The following is a 13,870-nucleotide window of genomic DNA, read 5'->3' on the forward strand; positions in this document are numbered from 1 at the left end:
GTTAACCCCAGAACTGATAAAAAGAAAGGGTGAGGGAGAATGAGATAATGAGTGATAAGTTACCATTTGAACAAGAAGAACTAGGGAAAGGGAGAATTTGGGAACTTAGTGGGTGCTACTGTCCTCAGGTCTTCTCAGAAGATCCAGTACTTAATGGTTTAGGACTAAGTCTTGTGCAGCTTTTGAATACCATCTCTTCCCTTTGAATCTATAAGAATTGGTTTCAGTACAAGAGACTACAAGGGTGTAACTTGGTACTTAAGATACAGTGTTTGCAGTAAGTGCAATTAAAACAAAGGGCTAAGCAGATCCTGGCAAGAGTAGAAGCAAAAGGAGGAAGCTCCTAGTTTCCTAGAAGAAACCAAGGAGCCTTTTAGACTTGCCTTCCTCCAGTGGGCACTTGCCTTCCTCCTACTACCCAGAAGCCAAGCTTTGCCTCTTGAGTCTGACCATACTCTCTAGAAGGTAGAGCAGAGGGACAATAAGATTTTGAGCTGTATTTTTTTCCTACCTTAGTTAACTAATTACCTATAGGTAACCTTATTTTGAGTAGAGAATTCAAAATAACTTAGTTCAAAACCACAAAACAGGTGGGGAAATTGTTAAACTGCTGCCTTTCAATTCAGGAAGGTTAAATCAGTGTTAAAACTTGAACTGCATGTTCCTTGCTCATTGGCTCTTCTTTTGACCAGCCTAGGAAAAGCATTTGGATTACACCTGAGGATAACATACTTCTGGTTTTATGGTATTAAACTAGGGAGAGAAAGGCATGTTAAGTCTGCATCGTTTCAGCTGGTCTTCGTTGCATTTTTGGCTTCCCCAGCACAAGCTGGGGAGATGAAGTTTTATTTTGGCTCTTTGCCTTGTTTCAACTGAGAACTGTTCAGTTGTTTATAAAGTGTGTTTACACATTGTTACTAAACCTTTAAAGTGAAAGCTTATAAAAATTAGATTATTTGGAGAGAATACTGCTATCATCAGTTATAGCTAGAGAGAAGAAAGCTCGTATTTTTATTCTCTCTTATACCATGAGAACAACTATTTCCTTTTTATGTGACTGCTTTTAAGTGAATACCTGGTAGGAAAACAGACCTATTTAACTAAACAGTTCTAGTCACAAAACTCACTGTGCAATTTACAGGGATGTAATTCATCCTTAAATAGTCCTACATGCATGTATAAATATTTATATCTATCAAAAGTGCCATTGTTCTCAGATACACTCCACTGGCAATAGATCTCCCAAGGATCTCTTCCTTTAAAGATGGTTGAGTTGAAAGTATTAAATTGAGTTCTTTGTTTTACAAATGAACTTCGAGCATAACAGTGAACATTGTAACAGTATACTGTCCCATTCCTCCGTTAAATGAGAGTTAGTCACTTGCTGCTGGGAGGTGCAATGAGCAGAATTATGGTGACCAGATGAGAATTCTTACTTCTTACTTACGTAGTTTTAAACTTTTTTCCACCTTGCGATAACACAGAATTCTGTATGTTCACACCATAAAAGTAAATATCAGACCTACTCTTAATACTTTTACAACTCTGAGGTGACTGTTTTACACATCTGTGCACTGACAATAGCATGAAACAAGCAGCTGTTAGTCACTGGACTAGTTTAGGAGATCTGACACAACTGGCAGATGACAATTAATCTGTGCTGATTTATTTTGCTCCTAAAGAGGACCTATCTCCACAGAGATTGCTCTTTTTTTACTTAGTCTGACTGTGGGAAGAAACACGTGATCTTGCAACAAATGTATTGATTCCACATTAACACCTTGGCCTCGGTTCTTGTTCACAAGTTGAACTTTATTTTTTAGATTCCTTCCACTGTTCACATTTTTTTTTCTTGTGACAGAAGTGTGACAAAAATTATGAATTGAAATGTTTTACATGGATGTGGTCTTACAGTGTTGCTGTATTTAACAAATTAAGCTTTGAATCTTAGGAAATTCTTTTCTCTAATGCAAGCTGCAGTGAGCATTCAGTTATCAGATAGTTAAGGTACAACCACCGAGAGCACTAGTTCTAAATAAAGAAATGGAAAAAGCAAACAGTTTACAGTATTAGAAAACAGAGGTTCAACTAATCTGAATAAAAATCCATTGAAGAATGTTGCCATAGATAATAGGAAAGAATGAGGAAACACGCTTCACCAGAAACACAGTTCTTCAAGTATACACAACGCAGCATTTTAATACACAGCAACCTGCCTTAGCTATGACAAAAGTAAGGATCTGTTACAATTCTAACAAAAATATAGCTTATATACATTTCTCTGCACATACATTTTATGAATGTTTCCTTTTGTTTCAGAACTTGGTACAAAACATACAAAAAAGGTTGGCACATTATGTAAGCTACCTGCAGTAAACAGCATTGTCACTATGTTACCACAGCAGTCTCAATGCTGTTTGCCTTTTTTTTTTTCTTTATCCAGTTTGATTCTTAGTACAGCATAGGGGGAGTGGACTGCTTCTTCAACTGCAGCCACAGCTTTGACAGTCTTGCCTGAAGCCTGGAGTGCACAGTGTTAAAAATCAGCAGTTCTGCTCGTATTTATTAACTGAATAATCTAATAATAATCTAAAATTTGAACTCATGTTCTGCCTGTGATTAAAATGAGATGTACAAAAATATGCATTTGTGCTTTGAAAGCCTTAGCATAAATTTCATATCTTAAAACTAATGAAAAACTATGTTTGATTTCTAACTTATTTACATACTTTGAAGTACTTTTTACATCACAAAACAAACCATCATTTTATTAGGAGGATAAAGCAGTAGAAATTGTAATGCTGTTATAAATTATAACCTGGAAATTTTTTTAAAAAGCAACAGGTTCATCCTAGAAGTAAGTAGCACAATATTGAACATATCATAAAATTTAGGTCAGTTTAATAAATGTAACGACCATGCATACAAACTCCACTTTATAAAAAAATGATGGTGATCAAGTGCCACAATAGTTTTCATGTAAAATGTGATGAAATCTTGCATGATAATGTCTGTAAGATGGCAGAGAACCATGGGGATGGCACCAGCTATACAGAACATGCTTATTTTCCTTCATTATATGATCAGTTTTACGGGACATTGACTCCTACCAAGATTTTATATGGAAAAGAAAGAACAGGTGGTGCTCTGAGAGAGAATCTCTATAATAAGAAGGTTGATTTAAAAGGTGCCAGCTTTGGGTTTTTTACTATATCCAGTTTATTGAGGTTTTATTGTTCTACTGTGCATATTCTTTTTAGAAGTATGGTTCAGAGAGCTGAACAACATTGATAGAATTGGAACAAATTTATATGAGATAAGTGGGAAATTTTTATGCTTATTTGTCAGGCTGTTCTCACTCTCCTGGTGACTACATTGCCCCTCTGTCTGAGAAACAGTTGTGTGAAGTGTTAGTGAATACAGTTGTATCAACTACAAGATTCAACAAGTGCATATTCAGTATTAGAAATTAGTTTCAGAAGTACATATGCTGCCACAAAATATTATTTCCAAAGAGCACTTAGTCATCTGTGGATTATATAGCCTCATTGAAAAACATTTTTCTGTAGAGTTCAGAGAAGCTTAAAAATTACGTGTGAAATATTTCCTTCTTGTTATGTAGTCTTAATTCACTGGAAAGGTAATATCATCCCCTTTGTAGCCAAGAGTCCGTAAGTGATTCACAGTGAAACTGGTAGAGCAAGAGGTCTTTTTTTTGATTTTGTGTCAGTTGTTGTTTTCTGATGGAAGCCTCAGACTCTTGCACTTTAAATCATCCAGTGTTTTCCAGTGTTTATAGTTATTAGCCAAGTGTTGCATCAAAACAGGCAGATGTGCAAATGCTGAAAGAACAGGAGAAACAGTTGTACTATGTATACAGAATGGGCAGAAGAACAGCCTAACGTCGTCTGAAATTGGCATTCTCCTACTTCTTTTGTTCCTTCAGCTCCTTAAACTAATACTAAAAGGGGAAAAATTTTTTTAGTGTGTTTCTCTTTCAAGAAAATCCCTTTCTTAATGCAGGATGACTTTATTAAATTATGCTAACACGCAACCACATTGGACTTAGTTTCTGCTGCTCAGAAGAAATACGTTGCTAAAGGAAAAAAAAGTAGATGAGAAAAAGCTTATTTTTAAGCCATTACTCTTCCTCTACATAGATTGCCTGGTAATTGCTCAACTTTATAAAGCGTGTGTTTTGTGCAGTGAAACAGGCTTCAGCAGTATCACTGCACAGTATCCTGTGCTGTACTGCTTATATACAGGTACCGACCCTCAAAAAAGTGGACTCAAGGCCAGTTTGAGATGAGTCATTTTAGTCTGTAGGAATATCTGCTTCAGAGCAAGGAAGAAGTAAGCAGAAGTACTTACCATCCCACGCATCAAACATATCTGTTATAAAATAATCAATGAAGGAAATCTGAGACTTGGGGATGCTGCAGGTGTTTCTGTCAAATACTGGCATTACAACAGGCAGACCCTGTCTCTTCTCTTCATCAGTCTAAGAAGACAAAACTCCAGTTAGCCACTAAAGCTTTCCTGACTTCCATGCTGGAGTAGCAAAGCTCAGGGGATTAGATGAATTGCAGTAGGAGATTTGACACAAACCTTAGAACCCCTGAGGTGAACTGCCTCAGTTTCATATGTGTTATTTCATCTGGAACAGGGACTGAAATCAACATCCCTTCCCTTTCACAAGTACTCTTATTTTTGTAGTTCTGTGATTGCACTTAGCTCCAGCAAGACAGAATGCTCTAATCAGGTGATCAGGGTACACCAGCTAAAAAATGGAAAATGGGGTTGCAGAGTCCATTAGCAGAGGACTGGTCTCTCCATTTCTCCACATCTCTACTGGCTGTTTCAAACCATTTGCCATTTGTCTTTTAAGTAAGAAGAGGCTGTTGCCGAGGCTACTTTCTCTGCTGGTATCAAGTTATAAGATGAATGCAAGTAAAGGTATGCCCTTTAACTCTGTGTCCGCAACTGAAACAGGGCTGGTTTTGTTGCACTTAGTATGGTGGAGGATCAAGTCACCTCAGCTGTTTCTTAGAACTAAATTACAAACCAAAAAGAAGTCCCATTTTAAGCTGTATGGGGAGCACCTATGCTGGAATTAGCAGCAGAGCAGTCCTCAAAATTAGCAGGTGAATGAACAGCAGAACAGTTCTGAGCACCTCACATTGCTGCATGTAGGCTAGTGCCTAAGCTGGGCAATTTAAAACTAGCTTATGACACCTTGACTGCTAGGGAGATGCAGCCTAAGTGATCCTTGATCTTACTTAGGACATAACAGAATTTATTCACTGTGATTAAAATGAAATTCAGACATGTCCTAAGTACTTGCTACAATTTTCTTTTGGTAATAACTATCAAATGTATGATCTGAATTTGTATGGTAGGCATGCCCACTTTTCTGCCTTTCCACTCATAGCTGCTGATTTTTGTACCATTAGTGGCAAAAAAAAAGCTTAAGATTTTTATCAGTTGTTCAAGTAAAGAACTAAAAGAATATTTCACTTTCAGGAGGCTGGTACATTTCTGTCAGAAAAAAATGAATGTGAAGAAGTGAACTTGAGCTTTCAGTTCTGTCTGGAGAGATCCCATGCCATAAGTATTTACACTGGCCATGTGGCTCTACTACTCATCTGCCTACACTGACAATAGTTCGCGTCCTACCTTAGAAGAGAAAGGGCCATCCCAGTGGTTCAGCTGAGGGCTGCATCAGACATGCATCTTCATGCTTCTTCATTGGGACTAGAAGCTAGAATGGTGATGGTCTTGAATTTCAGCCAATTAAATTGACTAAGACTAATCAAATCATTTTGTTTTGGCCAGATGAAGAAGGTTGAAAATGTAAAACTTCCTTTTCACCATTCTGTTCAATGAGCTTCATGGTGAGCAAACTAGCTAACTGCCTGGCGTGAATCCTTCTGCATGAAACTGATGGGCCAGTTCTGGCTGGGAATAAAAAAACCCCACGTCTGGACTCTGGTCACACCAAGCAGACCCTTTGTGGAACAGCAGACCAGCAGCTGATGTGCATTTTCTTACATAATATAATGGTCAAATCATAAAAGTATACGTACCTGTGCGAAATACTCCTCTGAAATCCTCCCTGCCCATTCAATACACAGCTCTAGAGGGCGACATGGATTTGCTACATCTGCACATTTAATCATCATGCGCTTGATCAGTGTCTGGTTGTCTGGAAAATTCTTTATATTGGCTGTACATTCAGTGTCGCTGCCTTCACTCTGTAAAGCAGAGATGATTACAGTGACCAGGGGCCACATCCTCTGCTGGCAGGAGTGAGGGTGTTGTTATCAGCTCTACTGCACTTGGGCAGTAAGCAGGCACCCAGTCTACCGCCTTCTAATGTCATGCAGAGCACCAGGAATTTGGAGAAGAAAGTGATGTCTGAGAACTACAGCCTTGCTAAGTAACTAATTGTAACCCCAGTACATATTACAGTTGTGAAGATTCTGAGAATTAATAGCTAAGTTTGTAAAATAAAGAGCTATAGGCTCTTTATCAGGTAGGAAGTCACTTTCTCTGCATCCTAGACTTGTCCTCTTGGAAGAGGACCATGATAGCAGATGCATCCCCCAACTGCTAGGTCATAAATGATCCTCAGTGCTGAGTGTTTAAATTTGAGCCTGGAATCATCTCTGGTTTTAGTTATGAGCAAGGGTGCAGTCTTAGGTAATCTATGAGATTAACACTAAGAAAACACAAGGGCAGCAGACTGACTGCAGAAAGTCTCTACTTGATAGACAGTAAAATATCAAACTGCTTACTGACTGCTCTGGAGGGCAGGTGGACGTGACAAGGTAGTTGTTACAAGTCCACTGTGGCATCATATTCTGAGTCTTGAATAGTTTAGAAGGGCACAGGTATGTTATGCTCCTTGTGGAGTAATAAAAAACCTACACCTCAGCTCATCATGGCATTAACACTGTTCTCAAAATATTTGTGTGATTATGTTCTCCCTTCACTGCTAAATTCAACTCCTGAGTCAAAAACTGAACATAAGTACTTTCTACCACAGCAACTAAATTAATGTCGCTGTGGTTTATGGAGAGATATTTTGTAGTGACTTTTGCCAGTTCAGGCACTAATCTTCTAACTTTATGTTTAGCAGTTAATTCTTTTTCAGCATGGATAGCCCAGCAAAGAGCTGCCAAATTAACCCTGCACCTTAACTGCTGTTCAAGACAAAAATAGAAAGAGCCACTGTTAACAGTAAAGAACAACTTAATACTGGGGGAAAACAACCAGTCTGTAGTACAAGTGGTTCTGTGCTGCACTTTTATTGTGAGGTAAGTTCAGCAGCATTTGTGATTTCCAGCTCAAACTGTTGGGAGAGTAGAGCTCAGCAGTTCCTAGAAGTAGTTCAGTTCAACTGACGTAATGCTGTCTCTAAAGTCATAAACCCTTGCAGTCCTGACTGATTTCTGTACCCTTGACACCCTACAGTGCAAAAAGTCCAGTTACAGATAACTACCAGAAGCGACTTCTATTTATTTTTAGTATCTTTGACTTTCAATTTTGTCTGATTTTTTTTTCAGTGTTTCCAACAAAGCACTATTTTCACTAAGGTGGGCTAAGGTAGTCTTTCCTCAGGTAACACTGCTCTGGAGAACCCTGTCAGGCCCTGAATGCTCAGCCTTCAAAGGCAACAAAAGAAGGTAAGAGGGGCATGGGAAACTCAGAGGCAGCTTATAAAACATACCCTGGCTGGAGCATTAGGGTGTGTAACTGATAGGAATAAAGGCCTGGCCATCTCTTGGTACAGTCAGGAGTGGAGAGGTCTCAGGAAGGTATTCTTCAGGCCTTGAAGGCTCCAGATTACACAGACCCAAAACCATCAAGGTAGGTTCCTCAGTTACAACCCTAGGCTCAGGCAAATCCCACTGTTTGGAGACAGGACCATAGGCACAAGTGCCAACCTGGCTTCATGTACAGAATTTTCCATGTTAAACAACACCCACCTGCATATTTTCTGAATACAAATGGCTTTGAAGACAAAGCTTATAAATGAAATGCTTAAATGAGCTAAGGACAGAGCCAGACATAGAAAACAAGAAAATGAAAGTATTTTTTCAAACTTTGATGTGTGAGGTCACAAATCCAATTGTGTCATTTTGGACATTACCACAATGCAAATTAATCAAGGTGAATGAAAATGATACTTTAAGTTGTCTTGGAAGAACCTAACTGAAATGCCTGATGGTGTAGAGTCCCCCAAGCACTTACGTGTGGGCTGGTCTCCTCAGGTGCCATAGGCTTGTTGATACTGTTCACAAATTTGTTCACATGCTCAAAGTGCTTCGTCATCTCTGTTGCCAAAACCATATCGATAATGGCCTGGCGCAATGTCCGATAGCGATTTCTAGGAAAGAAAAAGAGTTCCTGCTCACAAGCCTGCCAGACAGAGCTCTGTCCTTTCCTCATACCTGCCTAGGCAGTGCTGCAAAATGCTGCTCAAGGGCTCACCATGTGAGTTGGCACCTTCAGAGACAGGAACAGTCTAGGGATGGAGGAATGGACTAGATCGTTCCTCTCTGGGTTCCTCCAGCTCTGTTATTTTTGCCTGATGACAATCAATCCCCTGAGGTTAGTAAAAATTTACAGCTCAGTTTCATAATGCTGTAACACTAAGACAAGTTGTCCAGGAATGGCACCAAGACATTCATGTGACTGTATGCTAGCTTGGAACTCAAAGCTCAGGTTTTTCAAAAACAACGCTGTTTGGGGTCAGGCTGTTTCCCTTTCAGATCTCTTTCCCTCTCACCTTGTCCCTGCAAAAGCTAGGCTCACGCAATGGAATTCCCAGGCTACAGCATGCCACAGGGAGCCTCCAGATCTCCCAGAACTTCGTGTCGGTCTGCCACTACCCGTTCTGCCCCATGTGAATACAGTAGTGCTTGGAAGCATAGGACCTTGTGCAGACACAGCATGCAGCATCTAGCTGCTGGGGTGGAAAAATATACCGCAGAAAAGTAATTTCTAGGCTCCTGCAACCAAAAGGCCGTGGGCCAAAATGCAGTCTTGAGGTTGTCAACTGGACGATGTTAATGTAGTCCATAAAAGATTATTGAACATCTCTATAAGATTCCAAAAATTACAAGTTGGAAGGGGTGATGAAGGGGGAAATGAAAGCCTTTTTTAAAAATCATATCTACATGGGATTCTGGAAGAGGTTAAATATTAATATCTGTATTTAAACTGTGTATTCTTGTTTAGAAGGTAGGCTCTCAATCTACCCCAAACTAAAACTGCCAAACAAGCAATCCACACATGGGCACTCCTCTTCGCCAGAAGACACACCTATCAATATTCTTGAAAATGTTGCATTTGCCGTCTTTAGTTGTAAGCTGAAACGCCAGTGCTGTGTGATGACTCTCTAATACAGCTGTATCATTGTAAAGGACAGCTAATTCACTGCCTGCATTGCACAGGAAAGAGTTGGTCCGTCCAGGGTGGTCTACATCATGAATGGTGGCAGCTATTAATGCAGCTACCTCATCTAAATGGTCCAGACTTCCCTACAGGAAGAGAGAAAAATTATGATGTGGCACAAAAATTACGGTAAATATTTTCTGATCATTTCTTGGTGCCCTTGATTATGCAAACATAAGCTTCAGTGTAAGGATCCTACCTCCTTGCAATCATTTTCCACTCAGTGTGCCCACAGATTAACTACTATAAAACTCTCACTCCCACCCCTACCCATATACTCTTTTCTTTAAAGAAGCTTTTTACTATGCTGTCACCTAAGCAATATCTTGGCATAAAATTCTCTAATGGTTAGATAATCTAGAGATTCCCTCAGTGTGTGCTTGCCTGAATGCATCTGTACTGTTTCTGCCTCTTCACACCTTTTATCTTTGAATACAGTGGGACAGACTGTTTCATTTGGAAGTGACCTACAATGATCATTAGCCCAACTGCCTGACCACTTCAAGGCTGACCAAAAGTTAAAGCATGTTGTTGCCCAAATGCCCTTAAACACTGACAGGATCAGGGCATCAACCACCTTTCTATGAAACCTGTGACCACTCAGTAAAGAAATGCTTCCTAATGTCCAATCTGAACCTGCCCTGGCACAGCTTTGAACTATCCCCACTTGTCCTATCATTGGGTATCAGGGAGAATAGCTCACACTTCCCTCTCCAAAGCTTTTGCAAAACTTTATTACGAGCGTTACTAACCAAGACAGAGAAAAGAGCCAGGTTCCCTCCCCACCCCCATTATTACTACTTAAAAAAATTAATTTGTATAAACAGACTTTAGAGAAACTGTATGGGCTTGCTGGCTTCACAGGAAGACTTCAAGGGCAGAGAGAGTTTATGAAGCCAGGACAATTATTTAAACACGTGACTTTTGGATGACACACATAAAATGGTAAACACACTGAAACCCTAGCCCAGAGGACTCCTAGGTGAGGGTTCTACCTTAACTCTCTCCTTGCCAAGGAAGAAGGCGGTAGCATGCAGGACATCTGCTGCGTGTGTGGAGTTGTGGTAGGAGTTGGAAGAATGGTAGTTGGCTTCAATGACCTGCAGCCATGCCCGCAGCGTTACTTCTGAGCAGTTTAAAAACTCAGAGACCCCAAACCGGGCAAAAACTTTTAAGCCCAAATACACTAATGGCCTGAAAAATAATAGAAGAAAAAAGCACTGTTGTAAAATAGGAACTTGTGTTGTTCTAAAAGCAATATGTTTGATGAAGAAAACAACAAGACCTTAAAAAGGGTGGGTAATGTTAAACATTTTTAAATTGCACATCTATAGCCTCTCAAAAGCCTGGCCAAGGTTACAAATTACTGTATCTACCATCCTTTTAGACATTATTTTAATATGTTTTGTGGAAATGCTGCAGTTCCATTAGAGTTTGAACAATTCCTGTGGCTTCAGAAAAAACATCTTAAAAGCCCAGGTCTTTTGTGGCTTTTAGTATCTGTCAGTCAAAAAAAGTACATTTATTTTTTTCCTGAGGAGGAAAAGCAGTCTTTGAACACGACATGGAGACATCCCAAAGACTAAGAAGCCATAAGACAAAAAAAGGTCAAATATCAAATGTAAACTGCTGTGTGTGTATATGTGTGTGTGTGTGTGTAATGATGGGCAGTCCATGTGTGAAACAGTAAATATAAAACTACTAATATTTTTGGTTCTTAAATCCAGATCCACTCTGGGTTATCATTTACACTGCATTGCCTGTGAGAGAGTCCATCAGTCATATTTCTCACTCATACAAGATGATCTGCAGAGCCTCTGAGCTGCGAAAGGCATAATCAAAACCCAGCATCTGCAGATTAAACCCAGGCACATTCCTAAAATTGCCATTTTCTGCAAAGAGAGTACAAAAGACTGAATAGTCTCTGATTCTTTGTGTCTTGGAATGAAACCCACTTTTCTCTGTGGGTGACGTGATTATTTTTGCAGTCTGCATGACCTCAAAACTACTGATGTCTCTTGATCGTATCACTGGTTTATCCTCCATTCCATTTTTTTATCCCTATAATCAAAAGCCACAGTTGCCTCAGACTTTCCCAAATCATAAGATGATTTAGGTGAGGGAGGGAAGAGGCTTGCTTTTTCCAGCATGACCATTTTTACATGAGCAGGAAAAAGAGGCATCTGCAGGACATCTAGCATGTAACAACATCAGACTGTGCCAAACAGTGTCACCTGGATAGAGTGGACATAAGTCAAGCAAAACAGCTGTCACAGATTTACTATGTCTTGCTTCAGTTTTTCCAGAGCAAAGCACTTTCTGCTACAGCTCATCAACAGCCTTTCTCTGGGCACCTAGGGCAAGGAGTCCAGTACCTTTTATTTGTAACAGCCTCCAACTCAAAAATATTGAAGTCCCAGGTTTCCTCATTATCTAGGAGCTGTGCAATACAGGGTGGAACATCATTGATGGTGTTTGGCACGGGAAGGTGACTGTGGCTCAGGTTCACATCTGTTGAAATGGAATTTTGGAATCAACACATTTCTGGATTATTCCCCCTACACTACTGCAACCCCCTGCGGAATTCCATTTAGAAAACAACTCTTTTTCAAGAAAAACAACCTTTTCCTTACATGAAAAAGTCTGTAAATGCCTATAATATAAATGGTTTATTACGTTTGAACATTAATCAAAAAGATCAGTGAACATTTCTTTGACAATTTTTTTGCTAACATCTCAAAATGCCTTATTTTAATTATTTGAACCTGCTTCAACTCCAAAATGGAGGCAATCTAGCACTTGTTCTGCAGTCACTTAGCCAACCATTTCCAAAGGCATATATGCCACTGCAAATAAGCCCGAAGCTCTATGTCAGCAGTGTTGACAAAGGAAGTCACACATGCAAAGGAAGTTTAAAACGGTGGCTTACTCTTAGAAAACACATACTCATTTCCTGACAGTCTTCTTAAGCCATCCTGGAAAAAAAAAACAAGTTTATTGTAAGTTTTAGGCAGAGTGACCATGCATCACTAGTTGCAAAAACACTACATGCATTTTCTCTTTAGCTACTATTCCTGGGTACTAAAACCACTGCTCTTACTGTAGCGTTATAAGCACCATCCTTGTTTTAAGATTTTTCAAAACAGACATGAAAGGATCCCAAGAAGACTGGTATGAGATCTCCAGAAAGGATATTATTAACTATACAGTATATTGCCCTCTTTGACCCTTTCTTTGCCACCTGCAGGATTTCATCATTCAAATTAGCCACTATAATTTATTTTTCATTTTCTTTATATTATTTTGGCAGGAATTAGCTCAGTGTACATTAAAAAATGAGTAAATCCTTGATGAAATATAGACAGTCTATCTCTTGCTGCTGTTACAGGACCAAAGTGAAAACCTGATTAAAGCAACCTCACTCCTACACTGGACCAGTTGTAGAGCGATCCCTCTAATCCCATCTAAGCTTCTAGAGTTTCTAAAAGGTATCTCCTTCAGTGTCTCCTGAGACAAATCAGACTGGATGATACAATTTATAGTGGCAACCGTGTTCACTTATATATGAGGATGAATGCACCCAATGGACTGAGATGTGGCCATATCTTACTACATCTTAGTGCTGATAAAGAGGTCAAAATCCTAAAGTGAAATGGTGATGAATCCCCTTCCCATTGCTTGAGACATTTTTGCACAGCAGAGCACTGAAGGGTGGTATAGGACACTTACAGTAGTAACTTCATCTTTACTAATTTTACTCACAGTCATCAGACCTCCAACAAGATCACTTGTGTGAGGGTCTTCATCTTTGGTACCTAGCTGAGGGGAGTAAAGCTCTGTTGTCCGCAGGATTTCCAGAACTCTGTCCAAGGCCTCTGCTACTGTGATGGGGCTGTTTTCCTGGGCAGCATTAATTATGTTAATAACCTGAAAGCAGATTAAGGAGGCAGGCAAAGAAAAGTGAATGGCACTTTTTTCTTTTCTTATTACAAACTCTTTATTCTTGACTTGATTATGCTAATTCTCATTTAGCAAATGGAGTGCAAATTCTCCCAACCCTTGAAGTACAACTCTGAAAATGTAAATTTGTGCTCAGATTTCCTGGTATCCATCTACTATTTTTAACTGTCAGACTCCTGGGAAGTGAAAGCAGAAGGGTGTGAAATATCTGAAATAGTTGCAAGTGGGTGGACCAAAAACTAGCAATGTCCCAGTCCTTCAGCGTATCCAGTTCTGCTCTGAAGCAATCATTCAATCCCTAGAGGAAAACCCAAACAAACAAGTAAATTCCTGGATGTGACTCAGATATCCTGACATAGGATGTAAAGCCTTAGTTTTCTCCATGAAAAATAAATGGCAGAGAGCAGAAAGAGCTTGGCTGTAGAAGAAGAGGTTGGCTGTTTGAACC

The 13,870-nt window shown here is 39.6% G+C and overlaps 1 protein-coding gene across 5 annotated transcripts in view; it reads right to left on the reverse strand.

The window, feature by feature from the left end:
- Positions 1 to 3,403: 3,403 nt before the first annotated feature.
- The window catches only part of PDE8B (phosphodiesterase 8B), a 72,425-nt gene continuing 61,958 nt past the window's right edge, over positions 3,404 to 13,870 (reverse strand). For all 5 annotated transcript variants that reach the window (XM_027634367.1, XM_027634366.1, XM_027634365.1 and 2 more), the window contains exons 14-22: positions 13,225 to 13,389; positions 12,392 to 12,437; positions 11,838 to 11,973; positions 10,458 to 10,656; positions 9,331 to 9,548; positions 8,257 to 8,392; positions 6,087 to 6,254; positions 4,372 to 4,501; positions 3,404 to 3,842 (exon numbers count right to left, since the gene is read on the reverse strand). In XM_027634367.1, the coding sequence (XP_027490168.1) occupies positions 3,727 to 3,842; positions 4,372 to 4,501; positions 6,087 to 6,254; positions 8,257 to 8,392; positions 9,331 to 9,548; positions 10,458 to 10,656; positions 11,838 to 11,973; positions 12,392 to 12,437; positions 13,225 to 13,389 (1,314 nt within the window). In that variant the 3' untranslated portion in view covers positions 3,404 to 3,726. The remainder of the gene's footprint in view (positions 3,843 to 4,371; positions 4,502 to 6,086; positions 6,255 to 8,256; positions 8,393 to 9,330; positions 9,549 to 10,457; positions 10,657 to 11,837; positions 11,974 to 12,391; positions 12,438 to 13,224; positions 13,390 to 13,870) is intronic.

This window comes from Corapipo altera, unplaced genomic scaffold (genome assembly GCF_003945725.1).
Source record: "Corapipo altera isolate COAL_440 unplaced genomic scaffold, ASM394572v1 61411, whole genome shotgun sequence".
Lineage (NCBI taxonomy): Eukaryota > Metazoa > Chordata > Aves > Passeriformes > Pipridae > Corapipo > Corapipo altera.